The sequence below is a fragment of the Colias croceus genome, chromosome 1, assembly GCF_905220415.1.
Source record: "Colias croceus chromosome 1, ilColCroc2.1".
NCBI lineage: Eukaryota > Metazoa > Arthropoda > Insecta > Lepidoptera > Pieridae > Colias > Colias croceus.
The window spans coordinates 5,431,233-5,454,620 of NC_059537.1; the positions used below are offsets into that span (position 1 = coordinate 5,431,233).

The window sequence follows — 23,388 nt, forward strand, 5'->3', positions numbered from 1 at the left end:
TAATTATCGTACAAATACGATAATTTTGTGCCTAAGTTTCACTTTTACCGTGGTTTCATAAAACCACACAACATTTTTATTATGATGGAAAATTTTCAAAATTAAATTGTTATTTACTGATTTATTTGACATATTAATTGTTATATAAAATCACGTTTATTGTAGTTTAAATAAGTTGTGTGCTTAGTTAATTTATTGATACTTGAGACGGTATATTTTATTTGGAAATGAAATTTCAGTTTAAACATATTTTTTTATTATATCTTACGTACCAACACCAAAGATTGAATAAGAGTTGTTAAAAATAATTTTTGCTATGATTAGGTACGTTGCGTATTTCGTGCACAAGTAGAGCATCTATGGACTAGCAATGTAGAGTTCATAAAACAAAATTAATATGTATATATTTAACTATTAATTAATATTTATGTAGGGATTTACAAGGCTGAATGATAAGGTGAAGATAATAAATTTCATAACTTAAATTTATGTGTACATTCCATAAAAAAATCATTTATGAATAGTTCTCTACTCTCTACTTCTTTTTTTATTCGTTTTAATATCGGAATTTAAAGTATACTTGTAACAATTAGTCCAAATATAACATAACAGAACGTATTGAAATTCAGTGACCGCTTTGATAGCCTTACTACAGTTGCAGTGCGAATAGGTAGTAGATCATACGTCACCGACTTGTAATTTACGTAGGCACAAACAAGGATAACAGATTACCAAATCTTTTAAAATCATTAGATAACGATAATAAAATAAGCGATAAAATTAAGTAACGATGAGTCAGTTTTAAGTAGGAAGAAAAATAAATAATATCCTATTAGGTAAATAAAAACTCTTTTTGTCTTGCTAGGTAATTGTTTCTTATAGAATTATAAATCACCAACGCTAACGTCATGAAAACAAGAACTAACAACATGGCTATGTACGAATTATAATAATTTAGAAAGGTTTTCGTATTTCATTCGCATAGCTATAGATCTACTCGCCTTGACATTTTATAAGCATGATATTATATATTTTGAACAAGCAACATTCCTGTTCATGACATGATTAAACATTTTACATGGCAATATTATGTACACAACTATGGCCATAAAAATGTGTTATCAATTAACTGTTTAAATGCAGCGAGTAGGTATGTGATAAAAAAAAATTGTCTATTCCTATCAGCTGTGATTCCTATCAACGATAGACAAACCATGTGAAATAAAAAGTTGAATCAAATTGATTCATTAAAATATATTGAAACTTTTTTAGTTTTACTATTCACTAACTACCTACCTAGTTACTATTTTCTTTTTAATATACTCACATCATCCACAAGTATTCTTCATGTTTACTGGTCTGCCTTTGAACTGGACCAAAATGTGATCCTAAAGTAAAATAACAATTATTATTACAATTAAATGTAAATTAACGTTAAAAAAATAAAAATATAAACGACTGAACCACATTTTTAATGCTGTATGTTAGGGTAAATTCGATTAAAATAGGTAGGTACTCGTATTTCAGGATTTGGTATTTATAATTTGATTGTAAACAATTTTAAGGATAAACACATTGTCACATTGTACCTATTGACCAAGTTAAAATGTTAAATTGAACTTTATGTCTCGAGTTTTAAAGTTAAAAATGAGGTAACAATTATTTCCGTCTACCTGCTTATAGAATGCGTGACAAGCGACCCGCATATCGAAGAATGCGTGTCGAGTCATGGCATCAATAAAGCAATTTATGAAGTTATCTGAATGAAAGTGCATACAAATGCACTTTTAATGTAATGTTAATATATATATAAGTAATAAAATACACAATAATTATTATAACAATAGACTTATAATATCATAATTAGTAGAGTAGCAATTATAATCAAACTAAATGTGTGAAGCATTACTATAATTTATACAATTGTTAAATATTATTTCATGCCACAGGTAGGTATGAACAAAATAATTTATTTTTCATTATTCAAATTTTATTTAAACAAAAAAAAAACTATTTTAATCATTTTATTTTATAGAACAATAGATATAAAAAAGCGCTTACCCGATTCACTTGAAGTATTAGAACAATTGGATGTGACACTGTTCTCACTCTCCGTTCTCTGCCTTGAGTTGAATAATAAATTCCAAGGATTGTAGTTATTATTATTTATAACCTTATTATTTTTGGAGTCGGTTTTATTAGCGGAATCCATGACGCTATCTTTAAACTACACAGTACACACTAAAGACTTTCTGTTAAAATTTAAATTAAATATTTCAATTCACGAGCGTACTATCTGATAGAAGAATTGTGTTATGTTATGTTGAGTTGTGACAGTCCACGCTTGATGCTAAACAGTTGCCACAAAGTATAACTACGAGCGGCAAAGCGAGTCAGCCAGCTTTGTTTTGATACGATGGCGCCCGAAGTTGCGCGGAAATGCACGAACTTCTGTTTACTAACATTGGACTTTGTACCCTATCAACAAGTCTCACTATTGACTCTAGCAACTATTTAGTAATCTGTATTATGACCCGTAAATACAATGTATCAATAAAATTAATTAAATACGAAGCTGAAAATGCTCCATTTGTATTTTAATTGATTCATACTTCTTAAAATGGTACTTTCCTGTTTTACAAGTAAATAAAAATATTGAAGAAAGCTCCAATGATTATTTATGTTTACCAAAAAATAAGCTACAATTAAAAAAATAGTGGTTTCAAACCAGTATGCGTTTTACATTAAATCTCATTAGATAATATAAAATTAAATGAGTTTTAATTGTACGCATGTCGTAAAATGACAATTACCTATATAATGTCATAACTGGTCATAACGCTATAAAAGACCACAAGAACCACAACTACTCTTGAAACAGTTACTGATAACTAGAAAAACATCTTTAAAAATAAATAATGAAGATACCTTATGTAGTATCGCTGAATGCGCGCGAAGCCTATACAACTGCACCCTTTATGAAAGCTTCAGCAGGTGAAGCCGGGCGTAAAATTATAGCTGAAGATTTCGAATGGGACGACAACTTAAGCCCAGCACCTCTAACATATTATGCCGCTCTAGAATTATCCAGAATTTTCCATAGAATTAACCCACTCAAAAAAATATTACAAAAGGATGTCGATACACTCATGGACCTCTATCCTGCTACTATACCTTTGAAATATAGCGTTATTCATATTAAGGTACTTAATTAATTGCTTACAGTTTGTGTACCTATCTATATCCTGATATATCCTATATATCCAAACATTTTTATATCTCTAGAGTCTAGATATTATAAAAAAACGATTACTTTAAGGATGAACAATATTGGAAAAGATCATTCTCTGCGAAATTTCCATCTCGCAAAGAAATAGGTGTCACTTTTTGGAAAGGTAAATTTTTATCAGCTTGCTTACAAGATTATTTGGAAAATGTGAACCCAGATGTATTCATAGAAGAAGATGCGGTTGAACTAGCTTCTTTGGCAAGTTATTTTATCCTATTCAGTTATTCGTATAAGTATTTATTTCAATGTGAAATTTAATGAGTGTATATTGTAGGTAAGCCCATACATCTATGAATTAAAATTGAATCAATTACAAATGGTCAGACAACCGAATCCACCAATACCTTCAGAGAACTCAATAGAAGATACATGTATTTTCAGCGTTCCAAAAGTTTACGATCACATTCCTCTCGAACCAGTTCTTATGAAATTATTTAACCTTCAAGATATATCTTTAGTTTTTGGAATCAATAATGTAGAAGATGGTTATTTGACAAGATATTTTGAGTTCTCTCTAAGCGACTGTGAGTCCATGTGTCGAGGTTTGGAGTACTTACAACATCTTAAAATATTTAGAATCAACCGCAGCAATTTAGATTGTTCAAAAGTTAAACTTATTTTGCAACATCTGGTGAAAAAAGATTGCATAGAAGAACTTGATTTCAATCATTGTAAAATTGGTGATTATGGAATGAAAGCTCTAGGGGGTTTCATTTATATGCACAAGAACGTAAAAAGAGTAAGAATCGCAAACAACAGATTCAAAGAAGTCGGTGTACAGGGTATTGCTTATGCTCTACAAATGAATCCTGCGGCTCCAATAGAACTATTAGGTAATGATAAATAACGAATTATGATAAACAAAAAATGTAAGCAAGTCAAATGTGTGAATAGGTATTAACCAGACCTAGAGGCTCGATAGAGCTTTTCTGTTTATAAATTTCAAGGCCTTTAAAATTATAGACACCAAATGATATTATATAGATTTTAATGTTACGTAACTGTAACTAATTCTGGTATTATGCTTTCTATTTTTCAGACTTTAGTTTAAATCCAATGTCGCTGGAATGTGCGACGATCTTCGCCGCAGCATTCGTTCGATGCAAGGAAAAACCTCAAACACTAATCGTCAATTCGTGTGGATTTCACGGCGCCTCTGCCGAGAAGGTCGCTATATTTTCCTGTTTTATTAAGCAGTGATGAAGGCTAGCTAGTCATAATTGAAGTCATTTGTTAAATGGATTCTGTGAATGTTTACTTTAAAATAGAAAAAAATATTCACAAATGGATTCATTATCTAGACTTTGAGAGCATGTCATACGTTTACAGCAATATACATTCAGACAACTATGCAAGCACTGCCTATATGTAGCTTGTATGACGCATTTATCGATATACTTACTAGCATTATTACATCAATAGCATATCATATTATGAACATTTTTATTGCAGGAAATTCTACTCTAGAATGCTCTACATGATTAATTATCTTGATTATCGCGTGGTTTTTATAATACATTTGTGATAAAAGTCACGTTACGATTTATCGATTGTTTTTTCGAATAATTACATATTTTACCGATTGCTGATACAATTACAATTTAATTGCTATCTACGATAAACGTTTAATGTCCTTGAAGAAAAAGCAATTGCTGGAAAAATAGTTAAAATAAAGATTATCTTAGTATCATTAGTATATATTACTAATTTATGTTTATTTATTAAAAAAACGACAGTCATAGGATAATCAATGTATGTGACGCATTAAGTAGTGACCCAAATATCCGAAGTTGTAATTTGTTGAAAACAACAGTAACAAATGTGGACCGTTGGTTATCTTTAGCCCAGGTCTTTAGCAAAATTGAAAGCGCCGTCAATCTGAGTTGTGGATTGGGTGATCTACAACATGGCTTGACGTCTAATTTTATTTCAAGTCCATTTCGTTTAGAAATAACTTTACGGAGAATGTTTGGGAAATTATTTTCTCGTCACAATATTTTTATGTATGTCAATTATTTAAATTTTATAGTAGCAGATAATAATAAAGATTAGCATAGATAAAACAGTATATATTACATTGTATTTTTTATCTAGATGGCTGGTCTGCTAAGCCTTAATCGTGGTCTAACACGATTAGATATGGCTGCAAACAATTTGTCTGGTGAAGCTGAGGTAACGCTGATACGCGCTCTTGAGCAAAATAGGAAGGTGCTAAGAGTCGATTTGCGAAGGACCCGTAAGTACTCAATTGTGTAACAAAATATTGTATGCGCGTAATCGTACATTCTGATATAAACAACGTGATATCAAGTATCAACGTTATACTAGGAAGTTGTTTCAACAAAATAAAATAAAAACGATGTCATATTTATTTATCGATATCGTTTTAATATTTAACTGTTTTGTATACCGTCACGTTTTGGGTTTTCAAGATCAAATCAAGGGTGACTGGAATTTTAATGCAAAAAGCTTTGCAACTCTTTATTAGAGTTCATTATCTGATGCTTTCTTTTGCATCTACATTTACGCATTTGAAACAATAAAACGGATAATGAAAGTGAAGCGGGTGCAATACTATGCAACGCTTTCCGTTAGAAAACTGATCTGGAAGAATAGTTGATATTAAAACGAAATATAAAATAATTCACAGAAAACGAATGAATTTTATCAAAAAATATGTTGTAATTATAGAGAAATATCTAACACGTAACGTAGTGTTGAACAAATAGGACAGAATGATACGAAACGGATTATATAAAACGAAATTTACTTTATGCAACTTAAACCTATTATAAAATGTTTTTTTGTTCTTTAGACATCTCAGAAGAGACACAGAAAAAGGTAAATGAACTGCTTGAGCGTAACAAAAATTTGATTGGTCAAGAAACCGAGGCCAGCGACGAAATACCACCGTTGTATCTCAATGAGCCTGAATATCTCATTTGGGAATACAATCCTAATAACCCAGATTATATCCCTGGACGATATCCAGAGAGAGTACCGGAAATTTAATGTATACAATATCTATTTTTATATTATAATGTTTACTTGAACTACGATAATTTTCCTATTACCTAAATGTGTTGTTGTATCTATTTTGTAAACATGTTTAAATATATCGAATTTTTTTTTAATTAAATTCATATTTCATGGAATTATTTGTTACCTTTCATCAATAAAAATATACAAGTAAATATTATTATCGCGATCTTGTTTACATGCGTATAAGGAAATACAATTTAACGAAATGATGTCGTCCACGTGTTTATTTATCCCATTCTAAATAAGAATTTATAAAATACTAGCTTTCCACCCGCGGCATCGCCCGCGCAAAAATAAATCCGCATAGTTCCCGTTCCCGTGGGATTTCCGGGATAAAACCTATCCTATGTCCTTTCTCGGGTCTCTCTATACCACTCTATATCTCTATACCAAATTTCATGCAAATTGGTTCAGTAGTTAAGGCGTGATTGAGTAACAGACATGACAGACAGAGTTACTTTCGCATTTATAATATTTGTATGGATATGTTACCGGAAATGTATGAAATCAAGGAATTGTATACAATTCCTAGGAAATGTGTACAATTCCGAGACCATTTAGGAAATGTGTTTAATATTGTTTAAAAAACTATTTAATGCATGCATATCCTAGGAAATGTATAATCTTCCTAGGAATTGTATACAATTCCGATATCGTATTAGGAAATGTGTAAAGTAAATGCTTTCTGTAATAAAACACGTTGTTATTTTTTTTATTATAGCTCTTATTGATGTATCAATACCCGATTGTAATCGGGTAAAAGTCATACCGTAAAATTGTAATTATATTATGTTAATATTATTATCATACTAATTAACATTTTAAAAATCAACTATCTAACTTTTAACGTTAATATCACAAAATCAACTTATAGTTATTCTTATAAAATCAAATTTTCATTTTGCAAGTAATCAGTCCCCTCGTCCCGCTGTCCTCGCGTATATTTGGCGCAGTCGGATTGTACAATCCGCCGTATTACATTACGGCTAGCTGTTAATATGCCGAAATTCTACAAAAAGACGGTCGCGAGCCAACGGAGCCCCACTTCGTGGGGCTCCTATTTCTGTGTAGTTTTAAAAAACACGAACCTAACCTAACCCACCCCCTTATCCAAACCAAAAATTTCTGATTACAAATTATCGGCATAGTTACCACAAAATGCCGACCGTTTGTAAACGGCCAGATTATATACAACTTGCCTGTGACATATCAATATCTTAAATATTTTACATTTCCTATAGCTATATTTAGGAAATGTATAGATTTCCTAGGAAATGTGTATAAAATAATTTATTTCACACATTTCCGTACGATTTTAGATATTATATACATTTCCTAGGAATTGTATACAATGACGGATTACATACATTTCCGGTAACAGATATATACCTGTTATAATAACCGTATTATCTACTCGTACCTGTTTCATGAAAAGAATGTCACCAATAATAAAACTAACATGTTCATGAAGTAATTTATATGTAATAATACCTAGGTACTGTATACTTATACTGTGTACTTACACGAGGTTACAAACCTAATGAGTTTCATTAATTAACCTTTCCACACGATGCTTATTCAAATACATTTCTATTAGAACACGCATATTGATTGACACAAGTGCGCCTGTTGTAGAGACATTAATATACTGTATTAATACCATCTACATATTATTCATGAGTTTAATAAGGTATTATCTTTTCAGATCTAATGATAGTTATTCCTATCGGCTTTAGATTCAGAATAACCAGAGTAAATCCATCTTAAATATGTACCTACTTACACATACATAATATACAAGGTTACCTTCTTTTCTTGATGCTGCAATCCCCTTATATTTACGTCATGGAAAGTTCGTTTAAAAAGTTTTTAATCAAAGAAACAAAATATAAAATAACCAGGTCACCTAAAATTACGCATTTAAAAGAGTCAGAAGAGATTTAACTCTATATTTTTTGGCTCGAAACGAATACATTTGCATTTTTATTATACCACCACCCCTGTAGATATGCTGTTGGGTTAAATATCTCATACAGAATTTGACTTCTTTTTTATAGAAAATATTACAAAAAAAATTGTCCTACCTATGTAACTACAAATGTATGAACTTTTTTGATATGGATTCACTACAAATGCACATTAGGCCAATGCGTCCAACTTATGTACATAGTTAATAATTATTCAGTGGGTCATTTCACTTATTTCATTCATGAATTGTGTTTTTATAGTTAGCCTCAGTCGTAATATACGACATTGTTTCACGCAAATAATATAGATTCAAAACAAACTCTGGACATGCGTGATATACCTATCCATAGGCTAAATATCAAACAAAGTATTTAATACCTTGCACTCTCATAGGACACTTACGCACTAGCGGTTAACCGCGGGGGCGGCTAGCCGCGCGGTTAGCCGCTAGTGCCTAAGGGCACATAGTGTGTTACACACTATGTGTTACACACTGTGTGTAGTCTCATAGTAAAAGACCGTGACCTCAATGTTCGACAATTTACTTGATGATTAATTCCAAGATCAAAAGTTTTTAACAACCTGTCTCTGAATTCAATTAAAGTCGCAAAAATCAAATTTTCTCCTCATATTTTTCATACCGCTGTATATTAATTTTGGTATTGACAAGAAGTAATTAATTTAATATCTCTGACAATCTAACCGAGCTTATTGTTACAAATGGTTTTGAAATCGTGAATCATAAGTAATAAGTATCCTAGATTCCTCTGCAAGTGAATCAGCTGGCTGTTAAATAGAACTAACTTTTACTTATTTACTGATGTTAACGTTTTCCACAGCTATTTTTTAATGAATGAATAATATCGGAGTAAGTAATATAAGAAGTAAATCATAAATTACTGTGAATTTTTATGTGTGTCAAGATTTTATTTATGTAAATTGTTGTGCATATGCTATAATAATTATAATTTTATTTTTTATTTTAAATACTTTTTACAGCCTGTTCAAAACACAAGAGCATAGGCGAGAAGTGTAGAAAAGCACTGCGTTTTTGTTGTGAAAGTAAAAGCTCAATGTTTTATTAGGTATGCCGTCTGTAAATATAGACCCACAAACATGTATATAAATAAAATCATTATCTCAATATTTTTGTAAACGATTATGATTATACATTAAATTATCAAATCAATTGAACTTTAATCCTCTTTAAGCTTTACATGTATTTAAACGAGGCATACGAGACGTATTATTGTATTTTTTTACACAGTCTCTATCTTGTGGTCGGCGTCGGACTTTATAAAAGATTGCGCCTATGTATCGCAGGTAAATGGTATAATTTGTCTGCTTTCTTGAGCTCTGGTAAACAAATGCATTACATAATATTATAAAGATAAGAAAAAATGTTAAGAGACGAGATTAAAATCAGTTCTTCGTTAAACAATAGGTGTGATTTCTGGATTTGATTTGTACAGATTTTTAGTTCTATTACTCACTTAAAAACCTTTACAAACTTGCTTGATTCCTAATTTCTTAGGGCTTAGCTGGTTAATAGTGCAAAGATAACAATTTCCCTATATTCTGCTGATATATCAGAAGTTTTAAATTATACGATTTACCTGCAACATAAACATTGAATCGACTGAGTTTCTGAATACATTTCAGCGCCTTCGAAAAATATCTTTTGAGCTCAAATCCCTGTTAGCTCTAGCTCCTAATAAATGTAGCAGCAGCCTTTAAGCACTAGATAAGATAATATAATATATGTATAGCTAAGTTACTTTATCAATTTAAATTATAAAGTCCATATGAATCCTAAGACTAGTAAGTAATCCTTTTTTTTATTATCGTCCTAACTACATAAACATATTTTGGAAACAGATAAATAACAAAATTTTCGGTTTTTCACTGACGATAAATTACACAACGAAAGCAGTCTCAATTTGTAGTGTACTTTTTAATATGTAATTAAAATCGGATACATGAAAAAGTGGTTATAGCCCAGATTTTTTCATGCGCAATATAAAAGAAAAGAACTCTATTTTTGTTTTCAATCAATAACTTTTATAATAATAATTTGTATTTATATAAGCAATGTTGATATACAGAAGCAACGCTGCCATACCATACAATATTTCTCCTTGATTCTTGAAATAACATCGTTTATTTGGGGTTTTGTTTATTAATATGAGGGTAATGGGGTGTGATTCGTCAGGAGCAGATAAAAGGCCACATTATTGTGGTTAAACGATCGAATAGATTACTTTCATTAATGTGAGCACATCCCATTTGTAATAAGAACTTTCTTGTTGTGTCAGTTCCATAATTTTGGAATATTCCACTTGATGATAACATCAACTTTAAAGTCGATAGTCAGAACATTAGATATAAGCTTCTTGGTCAGAACATTTAATTGTTTGTACAGATTATGTGCTTTAAAATACTGTATAAGTGAACTGCAATATTGAACTCTCTATTTATTTATTTATGATACGTTTTTTTATTAACTCAACAATTTAAATAACAACCCGTTGGCTAAAATGAATTGCTTTCTCAACCGCTAGTTTAAGTTAGAACTTAGAAATTTGACGTAATTCTAATAAAACTTTTGTGATGGGTCAGATGCGTTATTATTTTTAGTAAATGTAGTCCTATTGTGCCTCGCTAGACCGAGAATTTATAACGAGGAACTGAATAAACCACTTCCGTTCGCTTGTTACATTTGCGGGATAACTAGTGTCCCAAAGAGATAATAATTTTAAGAGAATATCGTGAAAATAGGTAATTTTTACAAAGTTCGTACAAAGTTATGATACAATTTCTGTAATATTAATTATATGTGGCTGACTTTGGGATAAATGATATCCTCAAAAATATCTACTAAGTATTGTATCCTTCTAAAGAAGAATTTGACTCTTTAAAGATGTAGGAACTATACATAAGTACTTAATTATTAGCAAGTGTTTCAATTACAGTTAATTATTTCCTAAAATACAGATGGACTCTTTTAAAATAAAAAGTAAAGTAGAGTCAAATCTATATGGCACTTTAAAAAATATTTTATAACACTCTTAAAACTGATTGATATATTACCAGATCAAATGTACTCATAATTCATCAAAAGCCTTCGTGAAAAGAACAATTCGCGCGAGAGAAAAATGTTTAATGGTTTATATTCCAACGCGTCTGTTGTGAAAAGATGGTTTGGAAAGAGTTGAAGCAACGTCTAACGGTCTAATACGTCTATTTTGTTGGGTTTACTGTTATATCCCTGAGGGGATGAGAATTGATGACCGTTTGAGAACGATGAAAGAGTGAAACTATTTTAAACATTTTATTAAATAATAAAGTGGGTGCTTTTAAAATGTTTGTTTCTTGACAAGTTTTATAGTGTTTAGATTTAAAATATCGAAAGAGATAATAATATTTTGTGGGTGATTTATTTGCGATTTTAAGGTTGTTATCAAATTGTATAGAAGTAATTTGCGTCACTCAAAATACTATAACAGCCCTTACAGCCATTTTGAATTGAATTCAGCAAAAACTATAAAATTTAAGACATTTTGGATAGCATTATTGTCAATATTACTCTTTACCTCTTTTCCTATTTCATTACTTATGTATGTGTAAATGCCAAATATTACGTTAATTTAAGTTTAATAAAATATTTATATAGCTTTTTAAAATCGACTTGTTTTTAGCAAAGTCTCGTCTTATCGTCTAGCACGGTCTACTTACTCTACATGTTTCAATGTAATAGGTAACACTACCTTCTCAATTCTCATTACGTTGTGTGCGATATTATAATATTAAATCTATCATCAATACTTAGTCGTTCCTTTGTGTTATAGGTACATTGTAAATTAATATTTTTGTGACATTCAATCTCAACAGTATTTCGCGAAGATGGCCACGTAAAACAATGGGGTTACGAGGAAAATTCGACTCAGGGAAAGTGTAAGGTTACTTGAAAGGAGATACAAAATTTGGCTCAGCACTTTGATTTGTTACACAAAATCAATTTAATAAAGGCTATTGTTAGCATTCTATCACTTTGTTGTTTTTTCATAGACAAATGTTGGCAAACAAAAGAAACCTAGTAACTAAATAAACACTTCGTATTGAAAATTTTGGACTGTTAAGGATTTAAAATTCTTAAACCTAGGTACATCTTAAATGAGTTGTGTTTGTGATTTTATCTAGATTTGATTCACAATTTCATGCTACAATTTACACTAATTAATTAAAAAAACATTTTATACCTAAACGATTTTTTTCCGTGTACCTATATGAAACCAAGACGAATGTCAAATTCAGATTAGGTAAAAAGTGAAGTCCCATGTCCCCTATTGGGGAAAGGCAGATGGATTATACATCTGTTGCACTGATCGATTTTCTTTAGGGACAAGTAGGTGATCAGCCCTCTGTGTCCTGCCAGACCGAGACTTTTTTTTCTTCGTCTCCACCGGAAATCGAACCCAGGACACCTCAGTGTTACGCTCACGCGTCAACCACTGTACCAAGGAGGCGGTCAAACCAGATTAGGTAGGTACCTAATAAACATTTTATAAGAAAGAATGGAGATAACAGAACAGCTAAATCAATACACATGGTGTTTAATTTTTCAACTCGCACAAATATTTGAGTCGGTCTCGGCTAAAGAATTCCCAGCGTAATAAAAGTACTGCAACTATGTACTTAATATCCGCGCTTATGTTTAGTAGAGCCGTTAATGTACTTACTTCCACTTGAAAAATGTTACAATCTGTTGCTGTCGTCTTGCTGAAATATTTGCTGACAACGCAAATATCTTATACTATTAAGAACATATATCCTTTATGAAACATCATATTATCTTATCTTATATTTAGAAATATGTTTTCTTTTCGTCGTTACGTAGCATTTATTATAATAAACGTTATGTTGTGTGGAATTTGAGTATAATTTATCAAATACTTAAAAAGGTGCTTTCAATCGTTAAGTGAAAAAAAGAAACTAACGAAATGAAAATAACCGTAGAAATGACAAGACATCTTAATTACGGTAATGATTCTATTCGCTGGAGTATTCCAAGAAATTTTTATAATGGCATAAATTAATCTCTTAGCAAGTATTATAAACAATGCATTTCTACGAATGTTTCCAGAATATTACTGAATTAATTTATAATGAAGTTAATTATGATAGACTTTTCATTTTACTTTAAAGGTAGGAGTAATTAGTTCGCTAATATAACAAGATTTCCCTTGTGAGTGACTGTTCTGACAGTTGGTAAACATCAGGGTCCAGGGCATAAAAGCCTTGTTGTATATTCTCACAGTATATTCTAGATCTATGTGTACTGTGTATATAAATGTTTATAATATTATGTCTATTATCTATTCATATTTTTATAAAACATCACAAATGCCAGATCTTGAAACATAACAACTACCTATCTAATAACAACGCAATCTGATTCGGATTGCGTCTGACTTAGATATTTACGATGACTTTTCTAATTGAATTTTCATCAAATTAAACCCTGAGTGGGTGGTATCATTGCCACCTATTTTAGCTGTAGACTGTAGAAAGGAATATTCTGGAATCTAGACTGATTACGTCTGTCTGTGACATAGCTCCTGACTGAAATCAAGAAGGCGCGGTTTTAAATCGAAAGTTTTATTTTATTGCTGAAATTTTTTATTTATTTATGCTATACCTATTGAAATAGTTATCCGTCTAAAAACTCTCTCTAGCTCAATACTAAAATATAAAATAAATATTTATTTTGATCTAACATTGTCTCATTCGCATATTTCATGTTACACGTTTGGCTAGGGTTATTATATTAGGTATATTTAAATTTCTCATTAAATGTTACAATTAACTCTTTATAAACTTTCAGATCGAGTATATTGAGAAAACATTTATAATACATTGATTATAACCTCGATACAGAGTTACTCTGCACGTTACTGTGCAAACATACACTATTATTTCTCGTGAAAGTATCTCAGGAGTCAGTTGAATGTCTCCCCTCGCACGGCAATAAAAGAGTTTAATCTTCGTGAAACACACAGTACAGCTTTCTTTCAAATATTGCACGTACTTCATAGTTGAAGAGGTATTGCATATGAAATCTTTCTTCACAATGGTGTATTTGTTTAATACTGGAAGTCTGTGTAAGGGATTATAAATTGAAATGTATAAAATTGTAAAATATCTATAAATATTTATAAGCCTTGGCTTTATGTACTTGTAAAGTTCCGAAAAAGTGTTCATTTCACTCTTACGAAATATAATCAGGCGCGAAAATTTTCTATGACAAAAGAATAATTGTTTGGTTTAATAGTGTTTGTGGGTGTTTTTATTAAGAAATTCAATACTAGAATTAAGAAAGCTTTTAAGCTCCAAACACAGAAAACATGACGTAAAAATTCAAAAGCTACATGAGGCACACAAGACCTTTGTCCTTAGTTTTATGTTAGGTTGTGTTATTCGCTCTAGTAACGACAATTTACTTATGTTAACCCGCAACATTTCGATTTTCGACATTTAATTTTAATAGAGGGAACAAACTAAGGGTCATAGTCACTGCATTAGGTATAGTCAAATAAACAGTCAATAGTTACATCTTATCTCATTGTAACTAAATTCCCAAAGGTACGCTCTGGGCTCATTGTTTTAATCCATCTAAAGTGTAGGTCAACATCATCATCATCATCATCATCATCATCAGCCCATATACGTTCCCACTGCTGGGACACGGGCCTCCTATGAGGGTACAGGCCATAATCCACCACGCTGGCCAAGTGCGGGTTGGCGGATGACACATGTCGTCGAACTTTTTTTTAATTCTTCGACATGTCGGTTTCCTCACGATGTTTTCCTTCACCGTTCGAGCAGTGGTGATGTTACAACATGCGCAGATAAATTGAAAAATCAATTTATTTCCTGCGCGCTCACCTGGTCTCGAACCACGGACTTATCGATTCGAAGTCCGAGGTCTCACCACTGAGCCACCACTGCTCATACCTGAGTACGTACACGGTACAAAATACATGTGAACGTTTTTAAAACATACAAATGTACGAAAATATTAAGTAGGTACTCAAATTTCGACGGACCGAAGGACGTTTTTTAAAAAGACAAGATTTAATTTAAACGTCTTTAATATGTGCTCTCTACATCCAGAATGAAAACTTAAACTATAAACTTATCGTTAAACAAAAATGCAACGCTGCAATCTATGTTCTAAGAAATACAAAATGCATTAAGGCGATGCAGGGTGGCCGTAGTTATGCTGCGTTAACAAATACGATATCACATGCATGTACTGCGGGTTGCCCCGACATAACTCCTCCATCCTCAGTTTCAAGAAAATCTGAAGGATTTTCTTGAATACATATTTTTCTTAATTTAGACTTAATTACTACCACAATTACAATTATAATTACGATTAATACAAAAGTTATAATGTTAATCACTCCGACGGCACTATTCACTGTACTACTAAACTGGTTTTCACTATTTTCACTATTTTCAATTAAATGCCTTAGCATATTGATGTCAGTTAGATTTGCACCCTTCAGGTTAACAGGCTTCCTGTCGGTCTGGAAGTTCGTCAAATTTGGTAATATAATTTTTGGTAAACTTGGGTATATAATATCATTTCCATTCACTTCATATTTCTTTAGTGTTATATCTCCAATTTTCACGTAACAGCCAGTCTCGTCTAACGCCAATAAATAGGAACCACGAAGGAATTCTTGGGTTACCTCATTTTCACAGACCTTAGTAAGTATTGTTTCCACATTTACGTATAGTATCCATCTATATGGCAGAACATTGTCGATTTTCACATCATCTATGGAAATGGGAATCGGCTGACAACTGGAAACATTTGTAGATAGCCGCAGAAGATCAGTTAAACAATCGTCTTTATATAATGTTGATGTCAGTATTTCCGGGCATAGGAACCGGTCTTCATCTATTTCTTTGCATGGTTGTGAAAGTGGCATGGTTTTCAACCCCTTCACAAGGACATATGGGTATTTGGGTAGGATAAGGGAAGTCTGACCTTTTTCTTCGTTAAATATAGGTAAAGGTATTATTTTAAAATATGAATAAATGTCGTCAGTAATTAATGGAATAGTCATTACGAATTTTATTTGACTTTGTTTTACATAAGTTTGTACTTCTAATAATTGTTAAATTTTAAGAACATTATCTAAATTTACTGGAAATGGCAACTTAGAGCTAGTTTCAATGTTTTTTAATAAAAGTAATAATTCCTTAGTATCTACAACAGATTGGTGTAAAAGTTTAATTTTACTAAAAGCTACAGCAGTTTCTATTTCACTTAATCTAACGTAAAGAGACATAAAATTATGTAAGAATGCAGAATATGTATGTATAATTTCATTAGTCCTTTGATGTAAATTTGTGTCATTTAAAAGCGAATCAATTACATTTAGCTTATTCTGGATTGCAATGAAATTGTTATTAGATATTTCAGCTACATTTAATAACGAACCCACCATCTCAGTAACGATCGTCATCTTATGTATTATAGAGTCTTGTTTAGTCTTTAATTTTTCAATAGTGTTTTCAAATTGTATAGCATCTTCGTTGTCGAGGTTACCGGTGATAATTTTTATAACTGAACCAAGTGGATTTAATAAACCACGTTTAGATCTAGAAGACGGAATTAATTGTTCAAATTTATCAATAGTATAATTCATATGATAATCTGTTTGTAATTCTGTTGTAATAAAATCGGAACCTAACGCTTGTATATCAATACAACTATGAACCTGATTCCTAAATGATAGATAACTATTTATATTAAATTCTAAATCGTCATATATTAACTTTAAATCTAAAACCTTAATAACTCTCCATGTGTCATTGCTGACGACTGCATAGCCTTCACGGAGAGGTAGTATTCCGGGGTTCCGTTTAATCTGGTGCAGTTGAAGGCCCTGGTTTTGGATCACGTGGATCGCCAAAATTAGTAACCTGTGGAGGACGCTTAATGTCTTTAATGGGAACTTTAGTCTCACGATGATGCGTCGTTACTGGCACAATATTTCTATGGGTCGGTCCCGTGACTATCGCTTTCTGATACCTAGGCTTATCTTTAGCACGTCTCGTGTTAACTCCTTTAATGTAAACCGAATCTCCTATGTCTATGTTAAAATTATTTTCACCGCCATGCTTATCCTTAATAACCTGTTTCTTATGAATAATTTTGTCTTTAAGATATTTGTTTAAAAGTTTTGTATGTTTGTGGTGATCTTTTACAATTTGTTGAGTTAATTGTTTATTACAATCTACAGCTTCATCTAGAATCAGTATGCCTTCCGTATCAAGATCGCGAGCTGAGTGAACCGTATCTGTATTTTCGCTATTATTGCTAGACGCGGTCAAGGTGCTGCTTTCCGCGGTTATTGTACTACTATCGAGTGACGGAATCGAATATGGGGATCTCGGGCAATTATTTTTAGTAATAGGCACTGTTTGGTCTGAATCAGACGAAATTGTATTCGGCGTCAGGGGTCGCGGGTCACATGTTCCAGCCTGATCGTTACTAACTTTTACTATTTCGTCTGTTGCATCGGTTAAGTGTTTTTGAAGATTTCGCTCCTTTTCATCTACATTAACTTTCATTGCCACGTCAACTATTGCTGCTGGCATACGAACGCTTTCACGAAAAGTCTGAAAATCTAATGTAGAGTCACCGTTCTGAAAGTTAGTTGGAATTGATACTCTAGTTTCTGATCGAGGCTCTAAGGTGATTTTTAACGGAGGGTTATAAATAATCGGTATTTTGGCGTTAAATGTTTCTAAAACTTGGTGTTTCATATCGATATTTGCATCTAGGTTCTTAAGTAAATCAGATCCGATTAATCCATCATACTTACTGTCTACATTGTATACATAAAATTTGTGGGAAAGTGAGCTTCTAAAAGTTTTTAATAACGGAATTACTATAACCTCATCATGAGTGCTTTGCGCATGGGTACTAACAACTGTAAATTGTTCATACTGTTTGGTAACGCCAATATAATTAAAATAGTAAATGTAGAAATTAAATGTTTATTATTTGTGGTGTATTCCTTCATCCTTCCCTACATACGAGCACAACCAATCACCGCGCGCTATTTAGCGCTCGTCACGTGACCTACCTATGTCACGAACGACAGCCAGTAGTTCTCTCCGATCTTTCGCGAGGATCGGGACTCACCGCCGGAGAGCTTCCACGAGGCTCTCTAGATCATCAGGCATTGTGCTTTTGTAACATCACCGGGGTATCCCGTGCCCCGGCCCTTGGTCGCGCTCACCGCCGCGTGTGTGTTTGTGTGGAGTGTTGGACTGGACCCGTTCTTGCCCGCCGCGAGCTGGAGGACCCTGACCGCGTGGCGGCAGCGTGTGTTCTGGACGCTACTCCCTCCGACGAGGTATGTGCCGTGTGTTCCCGTCTTTCCCCTCTTTGCTAACACCACGTTGATCTAAATACAGTCCACTTCATATCGAGAATACATTACGTATATTTTTTATATTGGCGCGACCATTGATTGGTACCTTCGATCCGGATAGTAACCATTGTTAGTCCTTACGAATCGTACATTACCTGATGATTCCACCGCCCTTATTAGGATACTCATTGTGTAGGCCCTAATAAGCGTATTAGTAGTATCTTCAATGCGAAATACTATTTAATTTACCGCGTAGAACGACAATGCGTCTTCTACTATTCATATAAAATATATTTTAAACCCGCCCTTATTAGGATACTCATTGTAGGCCCTAATAAGCGATTTAATAGTACATTCATTGTGAAATAACTATAACCGCATAGATCGACATTGCGTCATCTATTTCCGCTTAAAATATATTTTATTCCGCCCGTGACATTAAGTTACGCGTATATTATTATTAAAATAGTTTATTAAAACTATATTCATATCGTTTATCCGCAGTTATAACGCTAAAATCATTATAAATCGAACATATTACATCATATTTATCTACGGTCTACCCGCACTCGAAATTTATCGAGTACCTACATTCCGCGATCCGCTGTTATAATCCGACCATATTGTAATTGCATAGTGCATACTCGGTTCTTATTACGCTTGCGTCACTGACCTACTTTATTTGGTCGTATTACTTGTTATTGTAACTTTTATTGTAACATTCTCTGTTTGAATATTTACTTTTGTTATTAAAAATGCCGCCTAAGAAAATGACTAAGTTAGCTGATAGTGACGCTTCGGATGTTAATGATTCGGAAGATATAAATGATTCGCAGTTATCCATGTTGTTAGCTAAACGCGAAGTTATATTCGAAATGGTGCAAAGAATTTATGATTTGTCTTTGAACGTTCATAACAACGCTGCGCTTATGGAAAGTTTCCTTGACGAGTCCGCGCAGATAGAATCATTACGCGATGATTATAAGCAATGTTTAGATGAATATAATATTCGTTTGTTATCATTAATTCCCGCCGCGAAACCTGATTATAAAAGCCTCGTTGCATTCGAGTCTTTGTATAGCAGGATTAAAAGAATTAAATCGCAATATTCGCAACCAAGTCCGTCACATGGAGATGTTAATAATTTGCATAAAAATAGGCCTAAATTACCGCCTATCGAATTAGTACCATTTTCGGGTGATATTCGCTCATTTCCGCTGTTTCTTTCGAATTTTGAATCAATTGTTCATAACAATCCCGGCCTTACAGATGCCGAGCGTTTATATTATTTACTAGGTAAATTAACGGGGAAGGCCACAACTGTTATAGCTGGTATAACCCCCTCCGCTGAAAATTATAATTTAATTTTACAAACTTTAAAAGATAAATATGATGATAAACGTATGTTAGTTTCCGCGTATTTAAATCAAATGTTTGATTTTAAACCTTTGCATTGTGCGTCCGCAACAAACTTTGATTTATTTACAGATAACTTTATTAGCGCAGTGCGCGCCTTACAAAATATAAAGTTAGATAATATTACAGATTTAATGATTGTTCATATCGCGTTGAAGAAGTTAGACTCAGACACTGTTCGCGCTTTCGAGACTGAGTTTGGTAGTGAAATGCCTACTTTTGATAACTTAGTTCAATTTATTCAAACTCGTGCGAAGGTATTAGAACGCATTCATCCTTCCACAAATTCGGGAATAAATAAACCGCCTCGAAAGAATAATTATAACCGCAGTTCAATTAATACTTCTTCCGCACCGCCTAAGACGTATCAGTCTTACGTAACAACAGCTGATTCGGTTTATAGTTGTCTTTGTAAAAATATTACGCATCAACATTTATATAAATGTTCGAGTTTTCATAAAATGAGTCCGCAGGAACGTTTGAAATACATAAAGGATAGAAACGCGTGTATAAATTGCCTCAGTATAAAACATCGAGTTTCTAGTTGCTCATCTTATTCTAATTGTCGCGTTTGTAAATTAAAACATCATACAATGTTACATTTGAAACGCGAATCTTCCATACCCGCGCCTGCGTCTCACCCCCCGCCGCGCAGCACACCGCCGTTGCCTGCGCCGTCGCCGCCGTCCGCGTCGGGCGAGTGCGTCCGCTCTGACATTGCGCTATGTACCGCTAGCTATACAGCTGATACTGATAACGCATTTCTATGCAACCCGCCCGCGAATAAACAACATACTATTTTATTATCAACCGCTGAAGTCGTAGCTTATAATTGTAAAGGCGAACGGCTTATTATTCGCGCGCTTTTAGATTCCGCTTCGCAAAGTCACTTCATTACAAATGAATGTTGTGAACGTTTAGGTATTAAACCGCAGAAAACCGAACGTACTATTATTAAGGGGTTCGGTGGTTCAGAAAAAATTATAAATAGTAATTCCGTAAATATAAAATTTTATTCGCGTCTTGACAACAACATATCTTTTAATATTTCACCGCTAGTTGTTGATCATGTTACGGATTTATTACCTACCGCTGTTATAGACACTTCTGTCTTATCGCATATTTCGCATTTACCGCTCGCAGATGAGAGTTTTGGTACGCCAAATAAAATCGATTTATTAATCGGTGCTTCTCTGTTCCCTCATCTGCTTCTCCCCGACGTAGTTCATGCATCTCGTGACTCGTCGGCGCCCGCTGCATTGCGCACGGTGTTAGGCTATGTAATAATGGGTTCAGTACCCACCATACCTAACATACATAAACCGCCCTTGACGTGTTGTCACGTTCAAGAGACCGCCGCTATTGACTCATTAGTCAGGCGTTTCTGGGAGCTCGAGGAGCTTCCTACCGCACCGCCCGTTCAACATCCCGATGATGTTGAATGTGAAGAATATTATAAATTAACTACAACCCGCGACCCCGTGAGTGGCAGATATATTGTTTCGCTTCCATTTAAGGATGATTTCTACACTCTCGGTGATTCATTTAATATTGCCCGCAAACGTTTCATGTGCCTCGAAAGAAAGCTACAGGCTTCACCTAAATTAAGGTTGGCATATGATGACGTCATAAAGGATTATCTAACGAAGAATTATATTTCACCCGCGCCTCCGTATGATCCGCGTGACCCTACACCTATTTATATTATACCGCATCACGCTGTTCTGCGCGAGGATAAATCGTCGACTAAGCTGCGCATGGTTTTAGATGCTAGCATGCCAACTTCTGGAAACCAGCGTTCATTGAATGACCTTCTGCATGTTGGGCCGAATTTACAAGGCAATTTGTTTACAATAATTTTAGGTTTTCGTCTCCACGCGATTGCCATGACCGCCGATTGCCGCCAACAATTTCTGCAGATATTCGTGCGTGAGTTTGATCGTCGTTTTCAATGTTTTTTATATCGTTTCAGCCCGCAGGATCCGCTACTTCTTTATCAATTTAATCGAGTTTGCTTTGGCATCAAGTCTAGTCCTTATCATGCACTGCGCACGGTAAGACAGCTCGTAGAAGATGACGGCGCGAAATATCCGCTCGAGAGTAGCATTGCGTCTTCCTCGTTGTATATGGATGATATCGCCTTCTCTATTCCCACGGAATGTGAGGCAGTTTCCGCGTCGCAGCAGCTCATCGATTTGTTTAAGGGAGCTCAGTGGGATCTAGTTAAATGGAATAGTAATAGTAGAAATGTGTTAGATAATCTTCCCGCTTCGCACAAACTTTTACCCTCCGCGGTGGAGTTTGATAAGACCGTGCAACATAAATTACTTGGTCTGCATTGGTCTTCTGTTGTTGATTGTTTTTATTTTAAAATTACCGCCCGTCTGTGGGACATGATGGGCTTCGTTGCTCCCACAGTCGCGTATAACATCCCATCAGATAACTACTGCCATGTTTCTGGTATTGAAAATCCCGCTGACGTTCTTTCGCGTAGCATTACGCCACAAAATCTCGTCTCGCACCCTCTGTGGTTCCAAGGACCCCAGTGGGCTCGTTTGGACCCGTCTGATTGGCCTCTTAAAAGTCTCGATGGTGAGTCTATTGTAGACATTCCCGAACGAAAATTATTAGCGCACACTGTGTGCCCGCCTATAAAGCATTGCGCTTTATACGATACCGCCCTTCGCGTCTCGTCGCGTCGTGTATTTTATATTTATAGGTTCCTTATATTATTATCCCGCCGCGGTGTTATGATGACCGTAGAGGAACCTAATTTCGCTGTAAATAAAATTATTCCCGCCCTGCAAAATAAATATTTTGCAGAGGAGTATTCTAATATACTCTATTATAAATTTTATTCGCAGGCCTTCAACCGCTTGAGGCCTTTTATTCGCAACAGACTAATCCTCATCGGACGTCTAAGCGATACCGCCCTGGAATATGCACATAAGCATATAGTGATATTACCGCGCAATGATCACATAATTATCATGATCATTGATTATTATCATATTAAATATATGAATATTATAACGCATTTGTTTCGTGTTATTTTAATTACCGCGCTCTTATTATCATTACCCGCGCCGCAAGTCAAATCTGATCACGTCAGTTTGCTTGATAGGCATTCGCTACTGGACAAGTTAGTTCAGTCGTTTTGGAAACGTTGGAGAATGGAATACTTACACGGTCTGCAGGTTAGGCAGAAATGGA

The 23,388-nt window shown here is 33.7% G+C and overlaps 2 protein-coding genes across 2 annotated transcripts; both read left to right on the forward strand.

Annotated features, from left to right (window-relative positions):
* The first annotated feature begins 2,857 nt into the window (after positions 1-2,857).
* On the forward strand, positions 2,858-6,429 carry LOC123694044 (dynein regulatory complex subunit 5). Its single transcript, XM_045639342.1, has 6 exons — positions 2,858-3,203; positions 3,320-3,487; positions 3,564-4,122; positions 4,329-4,456; positions 5,384-5,525; positions 6,105-6,429. The coding sequence occupies exons 1-6, from the start codon at positions 2,919-2,921 to the stop codon at positions 6,299-6,301; spliced, it is 1,479 nt and encodes a 492-aa protein (XP_045495298.1). The 5' UTR covers positions 2,858-2,918; the 3' UTR covers positions 6,302-6,429.
* A 15,032-nt stretch (positions 6,430-21,461) lies between these two features.
* Positions 21,462-23,125, forward strand: LOC123702039. Its single transcript, XM_045650038.1, has 2 exons — positions 21,462-22,767; positions 23,040-23,125. The coding sequence occupies exons 1-2, from the start codon at positions 21,462-21,464 to the stop codon at positions 23,123-23,125; spliced, it is 1,392 nt and encodes a 463-aa protein (XP_045505994.1).
* Positions 23,126-23,388: the final 263 nt, after the last annotated feature.